This window comes from Gallinula chloropus, assembly GCF_964237585.1.
Source record: "Gallinula chloropus genome assembly, chromosome: Z".
Classification (NCBI taxonomy): domain Eukaryota; kingdom Metazoa; phylum Chordata; class Aves; order Gruiformes; family Rallidae; genus Gallinula; species Gallinula chloropus.
The window spans coordinates 21,426,119-21,449,779 of NC_140089.1; the positions used below are offsets into that span (position 1 = coordinate 21,426,119).

Genomic DNA, 23,661 nt, shown 5'->3' on the forward strand with positions numbered 1-23,661 from the left:
AAATGTCATTATTCAAGGAATATAGAAAGTGGAGCTAGAGAGGATTTGAAACAATTCTGTTCTTGTATGGAATGTAATTCATATAATCAAGTAATACTGAAGACCATGGTAAATGAAAAGAAGTTTGTTGGCAGACCTGACTTTACTGAACTGATTCTGAAATAACCCTATGTGTAATTGTTTTATTTAGTTCAGCCTATGTGTTTTCTAGCTGTGACCAGTAGCACTCTAATTATTCAAAGTACAAAAAGACAAGTTTCATCCCCCATATTCATGTGTCAGACTTTGAGTTATCACATTTAATTCTCTGAAACTAATTATTTCCTAAATGCTACATTTACTTTGTTAGTGAAGCACAAGTATTTTTTAGTACAGTAATTTTGAAAAAGCATTTGGTAGTATTGTCTCCCAAGTAGTGCTTATTATCGCCCCAAATGAACAGCTGTAGTAAGCAACAGCTGCATAGCCAGATTTGAGATTGAAGCTTAAAACAGCAATTTGTCTTTTTTATCATACATAAATAGAATTTTCCAGTACTGCAACTAAATGTTATTTAGTTTGAACTAAAACTTATTACAACATCTCCTTCATGAAAATAGCCTCCTGAAAGCTTTTGTAAAAAGTCAAATTAATGTAAGAATGAAAGTGATATCTTAGAGTTTTAATTTACTTTAAAAGTCATTTTATTATTTCACATATGGCAATTTTTATTTTCTAGTTCTCAAGAGTGGAGATTTGTTGTTAGATTTTAGACCCTCCTGAAAGTAAACTTCAACAATGAAAGGTGATACTCTGTAGAATTCAGTTAAGAACAACTCTTTTTAAATTGTCAGGGTTTAATTTTTTTTTAAAAGGAACTAAGGGTTTTTTTCCTCAGTAAAAGTCTTTTTCATAGTGTTACATCTTTGATATTGGTGGCATTAAAGCCTTTAGATGGCTCTTAGCAAGGAAGCTAGTGGTACATCAGAGCTGTTCACCTCTACCTTTTGACGGTGAAAACAGTTTTAACAACTATTCAGGGGAAGAGTGGGGAGAAGTGAAGACACAGCAAGTCAGAAGAGCAGCATATGCACGTTCTTTGAACCCCTGCTGCTGTGGGGTTTTTTTTTATGCGTGCGAGTGTGGTGGCACTCTCAGTTCCCCATTTTTCTTATATTTTTATGAGAATTGAGGTAAGAGAGAACAGTAAGTGAAAGTAGTAGGTTCCAACCATGGATGCCACTTGTTTGCCTGTTTCCAGCTGCCTTTTCCCACTCATCACTCCAGCGGCCTTAGATGGTGTGTTAGCATGTAAAGATGTACCTTATCTCCGTTTTCTTTCCTGTAATACTCCGAGCTAGTACTGTGTGTTTCACTACATGCTCCATGGGTGCCCTCTGTAGAATAGTCTCTGTGACATAGGATCACTTGACAGTCCATTTGGCTTGCTCTTTTGGACTTGATTTGTCTTGTGGACTGCTAGCTGAAGAGTCCTGGCACTGGAGGATACTGCCTCCAGGAAATCTTTATTCTTCTCACAAGGTGAGGTAGCATCACCAGAAAGTAGAAATATCTGCAAGATTTATTTCTGATTATCTGTTCATTCAGCAAAGTATTTGCCTTCTATTTTGTCTCGTTTTGAAGGTCAAACTTGGACTCATCTGAGCTGTAGTTTTACATTTGTATGAATCTTACCGACACATCATTGTTTTACAAATTGAAAAGAAGTATTTCCAAAAAAATAAACAGCAACATAAGCAGCCATAGAGAAGCGTTAGCTTAGTGCTTGCTTTGTCAAAGATTTCTGTCCTTAAGCTATGGTGCAGTTTAGAATTTTCCTCTTGCCATTTCTAGTGTATGTATCCAACTGTCACACAAAAATATTGACAAGCTCTTCCATATTTCAACACAGCTGAGACTTGCTGTGTTGATAAAGGCTACCAGGATTAGGGTTTAGCATGAAAGCTGTATATATTTGAAATGGACATGAATATTAATGGATTAAAAAAATCTGTTTTCAGTTTAAAAGCTTTTTTCAATGAAATTAATTTTCAATTTGTATATGCCATAGTATAAAACTGCTAAATTCCTCACTAGTATTAGTTAACATCATGTGCTGGTTTTCTCTCTACGTTTGGGAATGCCGTAGAGACATGCCATTAGAGAGTACTCAACAATCATTTAGTCACTGGATTTCACTGTAATCTGATGACCAGGGAATAAAGTTTTAGTCCTCTGACAGATTGACTGGTTGGCTTGTCACACAGAGCTCTTTTATTGTGAACTGCTGACCACCATACACAGACCATATAGAAGATTTTACAATGAAAATTCTAACATCCTACAGAGGCAGGAAACTCAAGTACAGTAGCCAGATTCCTCAGCATGTCTTACATTTATTCGCAGTCACAGTGTATACAAAACACTAATTCTGTATTCTAGAAAACTTGGACCAGCTACCTGTGAAGCTGCTCAGAGAGAAGTGTATCACAATTAGTCAATCATGTTAGTCTTACCAGGGTAGGACAAGGATATTTCTGATATGTGTAAGAGATGTTGAAATATGTGGAATGTTGAAAAAGGATGGTGATGTGTGTTTGTTTGAAAGAACAAAAAGGTTTCATGTGTATTTTATTTAAAATTCTGGATGTATTTGTCATGGGAGAAGACATTTCAAAGTTACACTCCAAGCTAAAGAACCTATGGACAAATTCTAGAAAAAGCATTACTTCCCTCTTGCCAAATTTTAGTGAAGCTGGATCTCTTGTGTCAGCTGAGCAGGTTGTTTTTTCCTCCCATTAAGCAGATGTATTACTTTCTTATGTACCAAGACCACACACAGTTCTTGGCAGATTTCCCTGTAGCTTTGGCAGTTGTTTGCACAAAGAGATTTAATTTCTACTTCACCTGCTTCATTGTGGAGTGTGTTATCTAGGGACTAGTAAAATAGATTGTGATAAATTTGTTAATCTATCGTAAGTTTTTGAGTGACTCCTGCTTGTTTCTGTAAAGCACAGCTACCCCTCCTATTGTCATTTGTTTCTGCAGGCTGCCTTATACCGGCTGAGTGGGGATTGGAATCCTTTACATGTTGATCCAGGTTTTGCTGCTCTTGGAGGTGAGCTGAGGGATGCCATTGTATTAATATTTGTTTGAAGGATGATCTGAATGTATTTTTAATCTTTTCTTTAGCTTAGTTTTTACATCTTTAACGAGCTGGAAAAAACAGTGCTTTTTTTGTAGCTGTTCTTAGGGTCACCATTAGATGTCTTCAAAGTTTTGTGAGACTCTGCACTTTGAAGCATTGCTTCTTGTAGCTAGGAATGTGGAATAATGCTTGGGCTCTATATACAATGGAAACCTGCCTCCTACCCGATTTTTCTAATGAAGCTTATTTGCTGACACTACGCCATCTTTACAATTTCTGTTTTATAAGCGCAAAGAATTGGCTGTCAAAAGCTTCAGAAGGATTTCCACAAAGTCTTTCCATCCAAATAATCTTGAGGTTATGGTGGAATTTTTTGTGCTTCTGTGTAGTCTTCTCAGTCCCAGCAAATAGCAGCAGGGTGGCAGAGAGGGTGTTTGTTAGGACTTCTTTCCTATAGAATAGCTTAAATGCACCTCTTGCTAGCATAGTAGCTTGGTCATCTGTGTAATGCTACATGGCAAAGCAACAGACTATAGGCTGTATTAACTCATTCTTGCACAGATGTAATTACTAAAGAAGGGTCTGCTTTCTTAAATTTCTGTTATAAAGGTATTTTTCACAGGTTTTTTCAGGCCTGCCTGGTAGTATAGTGTAATTATTCCAGGCAGACAGCAATTTGATTTATTTAAGAAATGTTCCTGAATATGTGTGCTATCTGCATAAGCTTTACATGATAATACTGGTCTATAATAACTAGTCTGTATTTTTCTAGTGACTTCTTTTTAATACAGAAGTATGGTGCACTTACCAAGATAACTACAGCACAGCTATGTTTTCTTGTTCTGATCACGCTTAACATACTTCCACAAATTGTCTCCTTTCATAAATAGATATAATTGTTTGTTTAACTCTGTTTTGCATAATTCTATGTAAATTTGTGTTTATAAATAATGATAACCAAATACCAGAGTCTACATAAAGACATTTCCCCAGTTTATTAAAGCATTCTGTTTGTTCAGCTGCTGATTTTGGATAAACAGCTAGGTGGAATTACCCAATTAAACTTGAAGATGATGGAAGAGAAAAATATGTGTTTATAATTGAAACCCCAGTGTTTAAAATAATGATGATAATCTTATAAAAGCCTTACAAAAGGAGTAGAAATCTTCCACATGCTTCCAAAAAGACCACTGGCACTTAAACACGGTAAAAAATGAAATTAACTTGGTAGATGGGGTCATCTCTTTGAACAGCGAACTGGCACCGATTTTTGTAACTATGGCAGTCTCCTGCTCAAATACTTATTCTAAATGTACATTCAAACAAAGAAGAAAATGATTGTAGAAATATTCCACAGATACTTTTTTTTCCCAGTTATATGAAAGCTTTTTTCTTTGTACATATTCACACACCTTCTTGTCTTTAATCTCTGTAAATGTTCTCTGTGACTTAGCAGCACGCAGTGGAAGCAAGCATTCAGCTTAATGCTCTCAGGGCATTCCAGGATTACTGTTAAGCTTTCCTGTGGGTAATGTTTCAGAGGAGATACACTGCATGAAAACACCTGTTTATATTCTTGTGCCTTTATTTCCTATATCTTGTGTGTATTTCCAAGATATTAGAAAGTGAATTACTTTAATTTCATTTTAGTCTAGATAAAAAGTGACTTCATTGCCTTACAGATTTTTCTCTGAGTATATATTAGTATTATAAAGAAAATACTGGGGAGAATAGGACCTTATATATTTTTTTGGTTTGAGTTGTGAAACTAATAGTGGGTTTTGGTTCTTGAATGGTGAATTGAGCTAAGCTCTTAAAGAGCTGTTTATCACCTATAATGTTCTTTATGAAACATACCAAATCCTGATACTGTTACAGTAGTGCAAGTAATCTGTTTTAAAATTGACTGTATGGTATCTTCATGCTTTCAGAAATACTCTGTGCACAAAAAAGTATACAAAAAAGAGATTGCTATTAAAGGTGGGCATATTCAAGTATTTTACTGGAAGGAAATGGCAGAGTCATCAGAGTAGAATACATACAAGTTGGAAAAGAGACTCATATATATTCCTTTTAGTCTGTCCTTCTGTCACATCTCCTCTCCTAACCTAACAAGTCAATATTTCTGTTTCTTATCCTTATTCCTGCTTGTCTTGTCTTCTCTTTGGGCTGTGTCTTGGAATTCACATCTTTCCCAGTTTTTTGTCTCTGTCTTGAAGGTGCTTTTTTTCTATATCCTCTGATTCTCTGCAGGCTATAGACTTTCTCCTATCTCCTCTTCTTTGGTTGTTTGCTTTTACCTTTTTCACTCAGTTATTGTCCCTTGGGACAAGTTTTTGTGCAGTATAGGTGCTATGAGGAGTTGTTTAGAGCTTAGGAAAAACAGACTTTGGCAGCCGAAAGTGACAGATGACTTCCAGACAAAACAACTGTTTTCAGAGCCAAAGCTGGGCAGACCTGTCTCCAGTCCATGGGCTGCAGCAAGTGTGATCAATTACTATTCACATGCCTTCTCAGGTCAGAGCAACCTGTTAAAGGATCAGAACATACTCAGTACAAACAGTATCTTTAGAACTTCACCATTACACTTTAGCAAATCTCAGGCCAGTTTTCAAAGGTTTATTTTGTCAGACTGTGACAGAAAGATTCAGCACCAATACAAATATTATCCTCTGCCAAGGTTCAGCTCTTGCTCCAAAGCATTGGAGTGTGAGGAAACAGTATAAACAATACCACAGTATTTCCCACACCCCCTTTTTTGGCTGGTTCTTTTTTTGTCTCTTTGGGGTTTTTTTTTGTTTGGTGTGTGTTTGTTTTTGGAGGGGCAGTGTTTTGTTGTTGTTTGTTGTTGTTGTTGTTTTGGGGTGTGGGGTTTTTTTGGGGAGGATAAAGAGTTTTGGTCGGTTTTTGTTAGATGTGTTCAAAATGCCTGAAATCTTTCAGGGTTTATTTTCCACTTCTAAATAAGGAAAATTTTATCCTGAAATGTGCACTACATCTGAAGACTTCGGGCAACCAAGAATTAAAAATGTGAAGCCTCAAATAATCTTGGTATCACGACTGTTTAGTCATTACATTACCTCTTTCTCTTGAAATGCATGTGACCATGTATTTTATGTGCCTATGCATGTGTACTAAAACATCCAAACCCCTTATTTTTCATGTTGTTACTCTACAGACAGGGACTAGTTCTGCTTGTGACTGTTCTGCAACATAGGCAGTGTTGCAGTGCCTGTTCTCAGTGAGCATTTTGCCTCAAAGTAGAGAAAACAGGATATTGTAACAGATACCTTTTAAGTGATAAAATCAGGATAAAAAGAAGAATTAAGAACATTATTAGAGGAAAATACTATGAATAAAATAAAGATACTTATAGAAGCAACATGGAAACTGCTAATATTACATATGTTACTATTCAAAACAGGATTTAAGAAGCCTATACTTCATGGACTATGCACCTTTGGGTTTGCTGCTAGAAATGTTTTGAAGCAGTTTGCAAATAATGATGTGAACAGATTCAAGGCAATCAAGGTCTGTGTATTCACTCTTTGCAGTCAATTTTCTTGATTTTTCTGGTTTTAGTGAAAAAAATAATTCTTTAGTGGCATAAAAAGTTTTTGCACTGTCTTTAACTGCCACAATTGCTTTTACTTATTGCTGCATGCATTTTAATGCCTCTATCTATTATGTTTAGTTAAATATTTAGGCTTTCTGCATTACTGGTTGACAGATTTTTCTATGCTTTTTCACATTTTAGCGGCACCTTTACATTCAAGCTTTGCATATATATATATATGTCTCTGTGTGTGTGTGCATATACATGCGCACGACAGGTCTGTTCACACACCCACTGTTTTTTGGGGGAGGTTTACCTTTTTTTTTGTTATTTTAAGGTTCGTTTTGCGAAACCAGTCTTTCCAGGACAAACTCTACAAACAGAAATGTGGAAGGAAGGAAACAGGATCCATTTTCAGACCAAGGTCAGAACACACTTGCTATTGTGGGCTTAGAGATTTGTTATTAAAAGACTTGTGGTATGGGGAGAATCACAGAATTGTAGGGGTTGGAAGGGATCTCAAGAGATTGAGTCCAGCTCCCCTGCCAAAGCAGGTTCCTTAGGACAGAGAAGAGAAGAAAAGAAAGTGTCTCATCAAGCACACCTTTGAAGAAGGTTTTGTAAAGAAATTAAGGAAATAGAATTAAATACTCTTCCTTATTTTATGGAGTCTCTAAGTTTCCAATAAAAATACTGTTATACTTACAGAACTTAAGGCACTTACATGAAATAATATAAAAATCAATTCATTGTATTGCATTTTCTGTGTTTGTCAGCTGTGGAAGAGCTAAGACTATTCATTCTCAGGTCAGCATTGTTTGAACTTGTTTCTTGCAGTTAATCATAACCTTGTGTATTCATCTTTTAGCATTTATCTTAAATTAATTCCTGACAGTTTATGCAGGTAAATTTCTACAAATTTAGCTTAAATTGAGTTAAACTTAAGTTGTATCTACAGTAACAATGTATTTTAAAATGGAAGTTTTCTAGCAGTTGGACATAGTAACTACAGTGAAATGAGTTTATGCTTTTGTAAATTCAGTTTTTGCATTACTTTTTCTTTGGCATTGCTGTTAGGATTTTATGTGGGTATCATCTAATTGTCTCCCACACTTGGTACAGTACTTACTGGAATCTGAGTATAAACACTCCATGAAGAGGTTAAAAGTAAATTCAAATTGTTTCTGTTGTAGTATGCTGTGATTCTGTCATTTTTTTAAAATATGATTTGCTACCAGTATTGCCAGTATGTGTTGGCTTGTGTAGATTCAAGTTACATTGCTTTGGCTGGCCAAATTTTTGCAACCCTGTCTCTGTATAAATGCAGCCAGCTCTTGATTAGTGAGTACAGCAGCAGGGATAGTGGCAGCTGCAGAGAGGGTTGGGCAGGCAAAATCAAATGAGGAGAGTCATTATGGGACATAGGATTGTTGTTTCCATGGGAATACAGCTTTATGCAATAAATGTTGACTGAAGGAGGTAAATTTTGTTTATGGACTGTATGAATGTTAGTACCTATATAATTTTAGAATGATAGCAGCATCGAAGCTACTATGTACAAACTCTCCATCTCTGGTTACTAGTACTGAACAAGGCAGATTTTTGCCTCAAAGGAGCTTTGGAGATTACTGTGTTGGAGATGGTATAGCTATATTTAGAAGGTACAACCACCCAGTCCTGAGAAAAGTTTGAGACTTCAGATATTTACTTTTCAATGTTCACATGTACAGTGTAAGTTAACAGAATTCATTATATATTTCCAAGCCCTTTGGAAATTTGTAAACAGAATGGGGTGTTGTGTTGTGTTTAAGGGCTGTTTTTTCTATGATGCTGGTTTAGTCATTGCTAATCTGTAGAGTTTTGGGGAATTTTGCTATAAACTGGTTTGGTTTTTAGGTTTTTTTTTTTCCCCAAGTGTGGAGTAAGTTATTTTTGAGAGAAATCGCAATGTTTAACAGGGTTATAGAAAACACCTTGTTTCAACAGTTACCAATTCTTGCATAATTCTCATTGCATGTTCAATTAGTCTGAGGCAAAGCCAGCCATCTTTGTATTTGTAATGAACTCCAGTTAAATCAAACTACAAGTAGACACACAGCTTTGATATGCTGGTTTCATTCATTTTTTGTCTGCAGTGCCAGTAAGTGACAAGCTGCTAGGCATGATTTGAGTATTTATTATTACTCAGTCTTTCTGTGTTAATTTCACCTGTAGAGTGAGCTAGGCTGTGATCCTGGATATTCCCCTGCTTTATCATAAAACTCTCTACGTGCATTGTTGATCAATCATTTTGCTATCTTCTGTTTGCTGCCATATGTCAGAATGGTTTGTCAGACCACTTAAAGAGACAGTGCCAAAAGGCAACACATTTTCTTCTCTGAATAAACTGCTTCAAAAAATGAAAACAAAAGGGAATTTACTGTTTTTTCCTCTTTAATCTTTGTGGGTTTACAGCGCTTAAAAGTTTGTTACTACTGCAGGTTGCAGTGTAAAGCACCTGGAGATAGTGAAAGAATCTATACAAAATCTTGGCAACTGTGTATCTTAAGGAAAAACACTTTTGAACAATGTCTTTGTCAGAATTATTTGTGAATTAATATTAACAGTAACTGGAGGCAAATTTTCAGATAAATATTTCGGATCGATATTTTTTCCTATTATTTTGTGAACAGAAAATATTTTGGTATAATTTTGGCATGGTGTTTGAAGATCATTTTGTAAAACACAGTGTGATAACTTGCCTCAAAGTCTACAATGCACTTACAGAGAGGGTTTTTTTCACTTTTGAACTTTTATGTTTTTACTTCATCTCTGATTTTAAGATGCAGGGAAGGCTCCTTGTTTGCCCTTCTGTTGTGACCTTTTGCAAATACCTTACCTCTTTAATGTAGTTTTTACCCACACACAGGTCAAAGAGACTGGAGAAATTGCTATTGCAGGGGGCTATGTTGATATAGTACCAGGCTTGGATAAACCTTCTGCTCGGGAGTCTCTGAAGGTAAGCAGAAGCAATAGAAGTCTTAAGTTGAAAAGCAGCATAGTTATGCTATATTTTGGTGAAAAACTTGGCAAAAATACTTAGGTCACTTACCAATCTTATTTGCAATACTTAGAGGAGTATATGATTTCAGAGATGTGAACACACACATTTAAGGTAGAGTTTCATTAATCTATGTGAGGGGGGAATACAGATGTTTTAAGATACACAGGATGACTGAAGTTTTGAAGTGCTTTATGTCAGTTGAACTGTTAGGGTGAGCACTGTGTTGTGTTTTACAAAACGAGTGAGGCATGCACCAGTGAGGACTACAAGTTTTGACCACTTTCATAATTTAAGATTGAAATTAGTCCCTATAATTTGGAGCCATACCAGTAAAATGAGAACTGTCTACTCAATTTTGAGGATGTCCTGGTTTCTTAATCTGGTCTAAAAGACATGGGTGCACAGTGCATTGCCTTAGTTAATGATTAATGTATTGAAGTTTGTGAAGTACTGAGATAGTGAAAGTCATATGAAGCTTGTGATGTATTCATGGATCCCGGTTCTTTTTGCTGGTTGTGTTTTGTCCTCTATCATGTGGAACTGTTGCCAGATATGCATTTGAGCTTCAAACATGCAAACATTAGAACTTTTTTTAGTGAAGTAGAGTTGTGGGGGTTTTATAACATGGGCAGAACAGTTGGGTGTTTTAAATTTACTCTGAGAAATTAAGGTGCATTGGCAGATGTTTGCTCACAGATATCCACCAGGGGAGCTAGCCTGAGTGAGTTAAGATTGGCTAATTTAGATGTCACTGGGAACTCTGTTATGTAATGGAAGATGTTAAGCTTAAACAAAGAGGTGACAGGATTTATGGTGTGAGGTGTATTGCATTCTGGTGTACAGGTAGGCACAACAGAAAAAGTAAAGCTGTAAGTGCTTCTTTGTGGCAATTCTAGTTAGATGAAAATGTCACTGGAGCAACTAATTAAACAGTAGCATTTTATCCAATATAAATATATGTTAACGACAGACAGTGGAATGAAAGGCTTGACAAATAATACTTGTTTGGAAAAGTTGGAAATGCAAATGTAGCTAATCCTGCTCTTAAATTATAAACTACACTGGAGTTGAGTGTTTTCATAATACAGTATGTTTTCAACATCTTCCATGTTAAGTTAAAGTTTTTACTGGTAAAAACATGTTTGTGTTCTAAAAAGTAACATAACATTCATCATGGAAATGTTGAATGGCAATGGTTATTCTTCAGAAAGCATAAAGGGCAGTTTAGAAGCCCTTAGAGCCCTAATTATAAAACATATCTTAAATTGTAGTGATAAATGGCAAAAGCAAGATTTGAAATAATTCTCAAGGAAGGAGTGTTTTATGCTCAAATATACTCTTTACTGCTGACAGTTGCTAGAGGTGATTATTTGTGATGAAAGAAATCTGAATTGTGTTTAATAATTTTGCAATGGAGACTTTCCTGGACATAGTACTTGAACTAATAGACATATTTAGTACTTTTAAAACAGAATTTTGATTTTAAATTCTTCATTCACTCTATTTTTAAGACTGCAGGACTGCAGAGTGACCTTGTGTTTGAAGAAATTGGACGTCGCGTAAAAGAGATTGGAAGTGAATTGGTAAAGAAAGTAAATGCTGTATTCCAATGGGACATCACTAAAGATGGAAAAACAGCTGTACAGTGGAGTAAGTTGCAGCTTTTTTTAAATGTTCTGATGCTTTTTTTTAAGGAAGTGAGATTAATTATACTCGTAATTAAACTGATATATTGAAAATAAGGTAGTAGATAAAATACGTAAAAATCTGAAAGCATCTTGAATGCACATATGACAAGGAGGTCAGTTTAAGTTCATAATGGCAGCTAATAACCTTTCTAGGACGATACTTCTGGAACTGTCCTATTTAGATGTAGGCATGTGCATGCCATTTTCTAGAATTTCAGTGCATTTCTATTTCCAGAGTGGATTGCCACTGCACTTATAGCTCCTAGCAGGTTAATTTAGCCTGCTTTCTATGTTAGAGTAATTAGTCTGATGGTGATGTACACGCTAACTCATCTACAACAAATGAGTATTTATTTCTACTGCATTATTCTTGTCACATCAGTGAAAATATAGCCCAATTTGTTTCCATTCAAATTCTGTGAGATCAAGGTTTAATGAAGATATAATGATTCTTATCGATCCTTTACGCATGGGACTGGGTTGATGAAAAGACTAAAACTTCTAATAGAATGAGTCAGGGGAAGTGTTTCCTGGCAAAGCGCTTTATAGAAGTGTGGGAGGTGGTCTGATGGAGGCAAAGCTATTTCCTTAAAATAATTCTTGTCTTAAATTCTTTTGTGCTCAGTTTCTAAGGACATGTATTTTTGCAAATAGTCTGTAGTCTAATCTGATAGATCAGCTCTTTTGTATTTTGTTCTATAGACTATGACTTTTTTTAACTGTTTGCAATGTCTGTTCTCAGTAAATGGTTGTGTTTAAGAAACTGCTCTTTCTTTTTCAGAGTGGTTTAGAAACCTATTATTTCACTTTCTCTTTTCCTAATGTTAACCAGCAGAGATTCGGTCTATCAAGGTCAATGTTAAGTTTCAGGAAAAAATGTTGTTCGTAGATTGATCAAGATAGTTCTGTTCTACCTGTATTGCCTTTTAACCAGTTTTTGAGGGCTAAGGGGTGACTTTCACGAAGATAGCAGTTAATCAATTTATTGAGTATACCTGGGTAGGTTATGCAGGCTATGCATCAAAATGAGATGGGGGTAGATATTGCATAGTTCAATTCAGAACCTGTCTGAAAAGCATTACTGTTCTTAATCACTCCTACTGTCTGCAGTTTTTCACTTTTACACTCAGGAATTTAAATGATGGGCATACTTAGAACCTGGACATATGGCTTATGAAGTCTTGCTTACATTTTCAGAAGATGTATTAGAAGCACATAGATTAAACTCCAAAACACTTGAAGTGGATACTTATGTTTGTTAGAGTGTCATTCTAGTATATCAGTCATGCCTATTGTTTCATGTGGAAATAAATGTAGTATAAGTGATAGTCATGCTTAAAATAGCAACCAGAAAACTGTATTAAAGACAATTTATTATTGTCTTTAATTTTGGAAATGCTTTGTTATATAAACTCAGTATTACATATGGTTAAAGAATGGAAAGACAAATCAGTGGAAGAAAATATCTCATGAGGAGTAGTCACGACATGAGTAAAATTTCCCACTCAGGAAGACCTTATGCTGCAAACTGCTGAATGGAGAGGCCTGAGCAGTGGCCTTACCTGCTTCATGAAGCCAAATTTTATTAGAGGAGAAACAGGTGGATGCTTCTGCCATTATATCCATAGAAAGAGAGAGTACTCTTGAGTAAATCTAGAGTTGTTCTTTCCCCTTTCTGAAACAAAGCTTGTCCTCTCTTCAGTTTCGTACTGAAGCAGTGGGAGAAAAGTAATGCCTTAGTCCAATGTTCTTTCCCTAGCTAAAATTGGTTTTGTCCCATTCCCTCTGCTTCTCTCTGCTTCTGTTACAATGAACAATATCTGTACTGTAATATGAATTTTGAACTTCGTAAAGCTCCCCGTGGGATCAAAGGTAGAGGAAGTTATCTAATATTTTAAATGTTTCCTTTTGCTGACAACTGTTTGGAAGTTATATGAAACATTTCCACAATCTTGGGAAAGTAGCAGCAAATTTTTTTATAGTCCGGTTATTTCCTTTAAGCCTAGGTGTCAAAACAGTGGCTAGTGTTTATGAATTCTTGTAGTCTCAATGGTGTTGTAAGTATGTAAGGCTGAATGTGATTGTGTAGGTGACAAGAAGAGTGTACATAGACATCTTACCTACTTTTCTTATCAGGAATATTGGTTTGAGAATACCCCCTTTGTATACCCCTTTTTTCAAAGAATTTTGTGTCATATGATGGTTTTCTGAATATTTTTGAGTGACTGAAATTTCAAGCAATTAAATGATGAAGAACGTAGGAGTTGGTAAATATTAAAACAAAATAATTGACGTTAAATTTTGATTAATAATTTAAATAGTGTAATATTTAAAAAGTTGTGTAAACTCACTGGCAGACTGTTAGCAGTTGTGACAACTGTAGTGTCAACTCTCACAGTTTGTCTTTTTGCAGATTAATAGCATACTACTGTTGCTGTTATTTAACTCTTACAGTAGAATTTTAATGACAAGGTAAATGTATCTGTGTAATGGGATTTTTATTTTGGGGAATTTTTGAAACAGTATTCTGATCATTAAAAACCACTCAAACAAAGCAAAAAAAGACCTCCCTGAGGAAAGCACTCAAGATTTGTAAGCAATTACCAGCTTAATTCTTTTTGCTTATTTACATAAATTATTATTCAGTATTCAAAAGCATCATCATTTACAGTCTTTTCTACCAGATAATTAATTTTATGTGGTAAATGTGGAAGAAGAGAGTAGTCTATAACTTTGCATTTAAAGGAAGACCACTTTCTTGCAGGAAAGATATTGGTGGCAACCCAAAAGATTTCTGGCAGGTCTTTATGTAGTTATCATAAAGACTTTTGTAATGCATGTGAATGATGACAATCGTTTAGAATATGCAACACTGACAATGCAATTTACTGACTACTGTTGTTAATGGAGTGGAAGCTTCTGTATAGAATTAGAAACTTTAAACTTTGACAAATTTCTGAAAAAATATAGTTACAGTAAGGTAAAATGTTACCTTTGTAGTAGCCTGAATTTAACTATGTGTCACAATATTGGCCAGTTTCAAATCTGCTTCAGATTTTAATGTTAGTCAACTCTGTCAGTAGAATTGCACTTGTTGCACTACATTTAGTTTTGGCCCACCAAGTATTGGATGATCTGTGTACAGTAATTTGGAATCAGTTTTGTAAGTGCTATGTCAAGTCAGACTATAACAATTAGGAATTTTCTTTCTGTCTTAAAGTAATATTGTTGTTTTGAAAGCTAGATCTCATACATAGCTACAATAAAGCAAAAAGGAAAATACTACATCAAAATAAATTCAGAATTTGATTCCTGTGGATAAATATTGCATACCACTTCAATATATGATCAAAATTCTTGACATGTTCTCACTTGTACAACTGAAATAGGAGGTAGATTATTTTGGGGGGAGTTTTTTGTTTTATTTTAAGCCTTCATATGTTGGTTATTGTTTCATTATCTATGAAATGATTGTAGCTCCAGCTTCTCTTGCTGGATTGTAACTCTAGATTCTTCAAGCTCGACATGAGTTGACAGTGTGTGCTTACAGCCCAGAAGGCCAACCACATCCTGGGCAGCTTCAAAAGGAGCAGGGCCAGCAGGTCAAGGGAGATGATTCTGTCCTCTACTCTGCTCTCATGTGACCCCACCTTGAGAATTGTGTCCAGTTCTGGAATCCTCAACATAAGGACATGTAACTGTTGGTATGGTCCCATAGGAGGGCCATGAAGATCAACAGAGGGCTGTGGCACCTCTCCTATGAAGACAGGCTAAGCAAGTTGGGGTTGGTCAGCCTGGAGAAGAGAAGGCTTCAGGGAGACCTTATAGTAGCCTTCTAGTACCTGAAGGGGACCTACAGGAAAGCTGGGGAGGGACTTTTTAGAAGGGTGTGTAGTGATAGAATGAGGGGGAATGATTTTAAATTAGAAGAGAGGTTTAGATTGGATATGAGGAAGAAATTCTTTACTGAAAGGGTGATGAGGCACTGGAGCAGCCTGTCTAGTGAGAGGTGTCCCTTCCCATGGCAGGGGGTTTGGAACTTACTGATCTTTAAGGTCTCTTCTAACCCAAACCATTCGGTGATCCTATGATTCTAATGTCCTTGAGTCTCTTAAGATCTAAATGGAAGCTGGGAGGAAAGCAAATGTATTAAGGACTAGTAAGGAGGGAAAGTAGAAGAATGAGGAACTACTGTGATACTTGTTCTCCTGTGTACAGTCACTCTGGTGTTTTCTAAACTTTCAGGAACCAAAAGTTTGGTTTATTTTAAGTGTATTTTAATTCTTAATGTTTTAATTGCAGCTAACATTTTGATCTCTGTGCAGTAGGCCAAGATTTTTGCTTGCTACTTTAAATGAAGTGTGATTTGTGAATCAGATTTAGGCTTTTTGTTACAGGGATACTTCTTAATGGTAACACTAATACTAGTAACACTAGTCTGTTCAATTAGTGATGACCTTTACTTTTATGTAGTTCTCTGTGGATGGTGTGAAGCCATAGGGAGGTGTAGATCCAGTGATCTTACATTCAGGATGTGAAATTTTGGACAGATCATTCACTGTCTAAACAACATTGAACTATAGCTACTGACAACTAGTCTTAATTAGTGGTATTTCTTTGTAGAAGCAAGCTTTTGTAATTTAGGAGGATTCTGAAAATCTTCTTAAGAGGATAAAGCAGTACTAATTTTGACAGTATCAAAATCCAAGGAACAAGCTTGCTAGTACTGGAGCTATCTTTTCTTATTTTTTTTAACAAAATTCTTAATTGAGACCCCCCCCCAGCTTTGATTTCTCCAGTCAGCTTCACTACCTAAAGCATGCTTTGTGCTCTCCTGCATTTTTATTACAGTATGTCGTGGGTTTGCCCCGGCTGAGAGCTGAGATCCACACAGTTGCCTGCTCTTTAAAGGAAGAGGGGGGGAAGTTCGAGGGGGTGGGAAGGAGAAGGGAAAGGGTAAAAAAACCCCAACCCCAAAACCAAGAAACCAAAAACCCCGCAGGTTGGGATAAGGACAGTTTACTAGAATAGCAGAAAGATACAATATAACAATGCTGACAGGACTTTAGAGCAAAAAATATATGAAGCTGTTGATACACAATGCAGTTTCTCACCGAACCCACAACTCAGGCCGTGCAGCCCAGAACCGTTCTGGAACTGGACTGTCTGCACAAACCCCACATCCTGGAGTCTCCTGCTCCTCCCCCACCAGCCCCTCTTTATACTGAGCATGACGTAATTGGCATGGAATACCCCCTTTGGCCAGTTCGGGTCACCTGTCCTGGCTGCCTCCTCTCCCTTCTCGTTAGTAGGGAAATACAAACAACTGAAAATTCCTTGATTGCTTGGCAGTAACTCAGACATCCTGTGTTATCAGCACTGCTCTCATCCTAACTCCCAAACACGGCATTGCATCTGCTGTGAAGTTAAGAAATTAACCTCATCCTAACCGAAACCAGCACACAGTAAAATGATTCAATGGTTATAAAATCTGTATCTTCTTTGTTAGTGTTAAGCTACTTTATTTCAACATTTTTTTTTTCTATAGAGAAAAGACATTGCTATTGAGTTTTGTTAGCTGATAGATTGGCTCTCTAGAACAGTACTCAGAAGTGTTTATCTATATGTTGCTTTTCATCATGCTTCTGAAGGCACTGCTGAAGGCAGAAGATACTTCTGTTCCTTTCCAGTTCTCAGAAGAATAAAATTTTTTTGGGAGAACTGTGGAGAAATCCTTACATGCAGTTGATTGAGAACATCTGACAAATTACAGCAAAACTGCTCATAATTTATGATGCAGTGTAACTTATAGCATAGAAAGTGGGTGCCACTTTGTTCTGTTTGCTTTGAGAAGGAGTTTTTATTGCAGTTACCTACCTCTGTAGAGCATAGTAAACCCCAAACTGAACAAAAACCAGTCTGAACACCAGACTATGTTAGTCATTTGTTACTGATAGCACTGGAGCTGCACTAGCAGTGTGCAAGGTGGTTGTCCTGGTAATTGCCCAGGTCACCGGCTACCTGAGTACAGACGTAGCTATGCTGGTGCCAAGTCATTGTGTTGAAGCGAGTCCAGAGGAGGGCTGTGAAGTTGACCATAGGGCTGGAGCACCCCTCCTATGAAGACAGAGAGGGATGTGGTTGTTCAGCCTGGAGAAGGTTTTGGGGGGACCTTAGAACAGCGTTCCAGTTCATGAAAAGGACTTACAGAAAAGCTGAGGAGGGACTGTTTACAGGGGCATGGAGTGATAAGACAAGGGATAATGACTTTAAACTAAAAGAGGGTAGATTTAGATGAGATACAAAAATGTGAAGGTAGTGAGGCACTGGAACAGGTTGCCCTGAGAAGCTCTGTCTGGCAGTGTTCAAGGCCAGGCTGGATGGGGCTTTGGGCAACCTGGTCTGGTAAAGGGTGTCCCTGCCCTCCCTTCCAACCCAAACTGTTCCATGATTCTGTAGTTATCAAACTGGCTACTGCGATCATGCAGCCTACAAGCTGCAGTGACAAGACAGTAGCTGCAATCACAGGGACACATATCAAGGAGATATGTGAAGAAGACATGTATTGGAGACTTGCATAAAGACTGTTTCCTTGCTGCAGCAGGCAGCTGTGTTATATAGCTTTATCTCATAAAATTGTATTTTACAAGAAGGCACCCTCTCTAATTTTGGAAAGGTAGAATTTTTCTGGTCTGATGGTTGAAATCTGTTCCAGTATTTGGCTCATTTCTTTCATTGCTAGTTTATATCCACTTGTCCTTATGCCAGTCCTGTATTTTAATTTCAGTTGTCATCTGAAAACTCCAGGGTAGGTGTATATCAGTAAGCAAGAAAACTGAACACATTCTTCTAATCTTTCTTATTGCACCCACCACACTCCCTGCAAAACAAATGAATGAACAAGTTTTTGGGGTAGTTTTTAAGGAAGGAAGTTCCTTTCCCTCTTTAAAATACCAACATATGGTATATTTTGGATGACTCTTTCTGCAGGGTGACTCACCAGAATTCACCCACTGGGGCTTACGTATTTGGTCTCAGGATATCACTGCTTGCTGCTGGTTCTTTTGCGGGGTTGGGTGGCTTTTTTTTTAATTTAAATTTTTTCTTTAGAGATGTCCTAACTCATTCAGTTTAAGAAAAGGGGTGTGTCAAGTAGCAGTAGAAGATCCTTCTTGTTTTGTGAAATTTATAGTATTCATTCTCACAGAGCTCATCTTTTTTGAGGCTGCTCTCTTCATGTTTGGCTTTTTTGTTTGTGGTGGTGGTTGGTTTTGGGGTTTTTTTGTTTGTTCTCCCCCTGCTCCTTAACAAAAGTCTTAATCAAATTACATTTTGGTGGTTTGGGGAAAAGTACACACTATTATATTAGTTCATTCTTGGGGTTTTTTTGAGAATTTATAGTAAGTTTTAATTTGAGATGGGTCAAGGATTTGATGGGATTAAACAGAGCAGTTTTGCCCATAGTACCATCGTTATGCAATGTTTACAGACATATTTGTGCTTTGAGAACTTACAGTTAATTACAGATGTGGATTGATAAGCAATGCTCTTGAAACTTTGATAGGAAGTGGAGAACAGTGGTTGTAACAATGTTAAGTATGTACTATATTCAGATTAAAATCTAAGAGTTGTTGGAACTTGCTTGACTTTCTATAACTTTTTCAATTCTAACATTTTGTCAGCTAAACTTTACATTGATAAGACTGATGGATGACATAGGAAACAGGTATCAATGAGATATATCAAAACTCATGCTCTTTTGATTTCTGAAGTACAAAAGTAATTACAAATAAATAATTAATTAGGAACTGTAAGTATCCTGGAAAACCATGTGTGTGTTCTGTGAATTTGTATGTGGGGCTTGCTGACCAGTGCTGTTTGGCTCAAAGGGAGTGCTGTGGTTTTATACATGGCTAGCATTTGAGTGGAGGTTTATTTTAAAAGCACGTTGACAGTTGAGTTTGTTTTACTTAATCTGAGAGGATGGTATCCACTGAGAAACTTGCATCCCATGATTCAAAAGATTTTTTTTTAATAGTAGTTTGAGCCTGCATAATCTACAGAAGCAATTTTTAAAGGCTCATTTATAACGTTAGAATATGTAGTAGCCCTCTTGGATCAGAAGAATGTTACATGGGACCTACCCACAAACAGAAGGTATAGGTTGTTCATCTCTTGTCCAGTAATTTAATTATACTTCGTTCTCCTATTGCATCAAGTCAGTGCTGTCCATTAAACCTGTTCCTGAAATTTACCTTAAAATCAAGTGAATAATAATAAAAATCCAGTAATTTAATAATAAAAATTCACTTCTCAGTAAGCATCTTTGTATACTTTTTTCCCCTTCCAGTTTTTATATAACTGGATAAATACTACTTTGAAAAGATTTCAGAAAATTGAATACTTAAACAGGCAAAAGAATCCCCAGTCTGTATGTTTCACCTTTCAGAAAAATTATTTGGAAAAAAATTACACAGGAGAAATGTATGCAGAAATAAGTCTCCATAGCTGGGCTGGTGTCTTAAAATTTGTCAAACGAGAAACACACTGATACTATTAGTACTGGCTTGGCAGCCATGATTCTGTGATTAAAGATGCCATGTCCTTATGGGAACATCCCCTTAAATAATGATTTTGTGTTGCATTTAAAAAGCCTGGGGGGAGAGTGGGCAAGAAGAAAAGTTGTAAATGGAAAGTCTGGGAATTTGCAAAATCTGAGACTGATTTGGCAGAGCACTTCCTGTCAAAATATTCTTCTAATACTCTTCTAAGCAAACAACACAATACCTGATAGTGTTAGCCTTGTAATAAATTATTTTGGCAGGTCATTTGGTGTGGGAAAAGAACACTCTGAAGCTCCAGACGCTTTGCAGAATATTTTGCTTTCCAGAAGAGAAAGACAGATATTTGGCAAGGCTTTAAATGCTCTTTGCAAGAAGCAGAATGGGCTGTATTGCCTGAAGGGCAGAACAGAAAAATGCAACAGCGTGTTTGAACACCACTGCATTTGCATTCTCTGATTGTAAGATGCTGTTTCAAAACATTAGAGCTTTATTACTAACTCGAACATATTTGCACTGATTAATACATTGTGAATCTTAAGTGTTGTTTAAAAATGGGATTTTTTGTCATCTATGCAATAATTTTGAAATGACAGTCCTTGCTGTAAACACCTTTCCTCTTAGTACAGGAATATTTTTCTTTCTTTCTTTTTGTAAAAAATAATTAAAAATGTTTCTTTTTCTAGATGGCTGCTAGCTCAAGGTTTATGTTTAGACTTCACATTAATAGATGAGAGTATTGTTCTTCAGATTGAAAATTTTATCTTTATTTTTTAATAAAATTATCTTTGCTGCTGCTTCTCAGCAATTGACTTAAAAAACGGCTCTGGAGCAGTGTATCAAGGACCCGCAAAAAGTTCTGCTGATACCACCTTCACTCTCTCAGATGAGGATTTCATGGATGTGGTACAACGAAAGACCAACCCCCAAAAGGTAAAACCCGTGCATCATAGATGTACTCACTTGAACAGGGACATATTATTTGCCTTGAATCAAGCTCTTGATTCTTGACTGTTTGCTTTCTGAAATCCATAGTACTGGATGTCTTGAAAGTGCAAACCAGAGTCAGCTGAGATAGAAGTGCATCGTTACCTTAGTCTGAAATAGCGAGATACAGTGAGGAATTTATGCCATCTTTATCACCTTGAGACAAAGCTACATCAAATGACATTAAGTCTGGCAGTACAAAGTTTGTTCATGGCACTTAATGGTATATGATTGGCAGTAGGGTTTGTCAATTTGATCATTCAGGCTCTTTTGATTGGTCATGTTGTGGGAAGACCATATTTGTTGCAATATTCTGATTTACTCCTGCAGCAAAGAGAAATCCTAGAAGGTGGATGCATGTTGATACATTGAAAGTGGTCAAAATTCACCTAAACTAGGTAGATTGTAAATGGAAAGAAAGATGTAAGAAAGGTATGTAGTATGAGTTTGCACCACTTCTTGGAATAATCAAGTGCTTAAAACAATTCATTTTGCAAATAAAATGCCTTGTGTTGTAAAAGTAAATTAAACCCTCACAAATTTAATATGTCATCTTACAGATTACAGCTTGAGCAAATGAGAACTTAATTAAGTTCATCATATATCAAACAGTTCCTTTTCTTTGATCCCAAGCAAAAGCTGTTGGAGACTTTGATTGCAAAATTGGAGACTAACGATGATAGCAAATGTTTGTTTTAAGTCCTACATAGCACATGAGTAAAATCCTCAGTGACCCTCTGTGTATAGCAGGCATAAAGTGTAAACAAACAAGATACTGATGTGTAATCTTCAAAATGTTAAAGAACCTTGATTGCAATTCAGGAACATTGTCTGTTCTTAGGCATTAGTATTTCCTTTGAGTTTCTGTGAAGTTTTTCATCTAAAGAAGCTCAGAGCATCTATTCACAATATTTTCTGCTGGTGCTCTCTTTTTCTTATTTGAATGTGTTTCAAGTTAATGGAACTATGCAAAATCACTTTGCTTCAGAACTTTGCAAGAGCTTTCAATTTGCAAAGCCACAGCAAAGCAATACTAGTTTAATACCCCCCGCCCCCCTCCCGGCCCACACACACTCTCCAACAAGATTGAAACCAGGTATACAGCCCTTTGAAGCAGAGACAACAAAAACATTACCAGCATTTCAGTGAAAATACTGGTTGATCTATAATTCCTCAAACACAACAAAATCTTGTTTAGATCCTTTTTATTGTAATATGTAGTGTATAAAGCCATTCTTTGGAATATGTGTGTATTTCTATTCTGCAAGTTTCTGTTTCGATTTGTTAGGAATTTGAGTGAATAGCTGACATTTTCATTAGGCCTTTAATTTTCATCAGCTGGCCTTTTCATTCCATTTTCTCATTTCATGTAAGGATAGATGGAGACATAGATAGATAGATACATAGATAGATATTTTTATATATATAAATATATCATAGGAATATATATAGATAGCATAGGGAGATGAGGACTGGGAGTTTTTATTTTTCTGACCTGGTGTCAGTTTTGCCATCAGCTTCTGTGAAGAAGTTTCTCTTAGTAGAGAAGCCCTCTGTGGTATACGGAGAAAAGGAGGCCACTGAAGTTGCCCTGAGCGATAGACCTGGTCTTGCCTGCACATTAGATGGGAAACTGTCATTCTGGATGCTGTTAAAATTGCACTTGAATGTTTTTCTGTTAATAAACAGTAGCCAGTGGCATTGCACATTAAAGGCTTTCTCCTGAGCACTAAATGACCATACTTGTCTTTCGCTTCTTGTTTCGTTCTAGCAGCTCTGTATGGTGGGTGAACAGTGAAATCCATTTTTTTGCCTTTCCTCTGCTTTTTGTAGGCATTCTTTTCTGGAAAACTGAAAGTGAAGGGGAACATCATGCTGAGCCAGAAATTGGAAATGATCCTGAAAGATTATGCCAAACTCTAAACTGCTTGATCATTACCACAGAACTTCAGAAGATAGAAACTTCAATTAGTTCAGAACTGATGATTGAAATATTTGCAGGCTACTTAACATCAATGTGTTGATTCATTGTACTGCTAATAGACAAGCTGTGTTAAGTGCTGTACACAGAAAATTATGAAATGAATGTAACTGTTAATATAGCCCCTTTTTAGTTTCTTAGCAATGATAGAGAAACATACTTTTCTCGTTGCACACTTTTATCTAAATAAAATGTATGTAGTTCTTACAAAGATGCATATATTTCTATATTAATTCTGAAGAAAATTAAATGAATACACCTCTTTGATAATCTCCTTCAATGTCAGTCTTCATTTATATTTCCTTGGACTTTTTTAATTTCTGTAAATCTATCTGATTAATTATTGAAAATAAGTTCTCATGTTCCCATTAAAAAAACTGGAAGAGAGTAAATTTCATTTATTTTTATGTTGTCATCTTTAAGATTGGAAATTCTTAAGGTTGGAAGAAACCTCTAAGACCCAACAATCAATGCAACACCACCATATTTACTAAATCATGTTTGGAACACCTCCAGGCATGGTGACTCTACCACCTCTCTGGACAGCCTGTTCTAGCAATTAATAGTCCTTTTGGTGAAGAAACCCTTCCCTAAAAACAATCTAAACCTTCCCTGATACAACTGGATGCCATTTCTTGTTCTGTTGCTTGTTCATAGAATCATCAAGATTGGAAAAGACCTTCTAGATTATCAAGTCCTACTATTAGCCCTGCACCAC

The 23,661-nt window shown here is 36.4% G+C and overlaps 1 protein-coding gene across 1 annotated transcript in view; it reads left to right on the plus strand.

Annotated features, from left to right (window-relative positions):
• HSD17B4 (hydroxysteroid 17-beta dehydrogenase 4) overlaps positions 1-23,340 on the plus strand; it is a 63,118-nt gene extending 39,778 nt beyond the window's left edge. The window contains exons 18-24 of the mRNA XM_084278834.1: positions 3,028-3,097; positions 6,552-6,658; positions 7,021-7,107; positions 9,592-9,681; positions 11,238-11,376; positions 20,781-20,908; positions 22,796-23,340. Coding sequence (XP_084134960.1) covers positions 3,028-3,097; positions 6,552-6,658; positions 7,021-7,107; positions 9,592-9,681; positions 11,238-11,376; positions 20,781-20,908; positions 22,796-22,885 — 711 coding nt within the window. The 3' untranslated portion in view covers positions 22,886-23,340. The remainder of the gene's footprint in view (positions 1-3,027; positions 3,098-6,551; positions 6,659-7,020; positions 7,108-9,591; positions 9,682-11,237; positions 11,377-20,780; positions 20,909-22,795) is intronic.
• Positions 23,341-23,661: the final 321 nt, after the last annotated feature.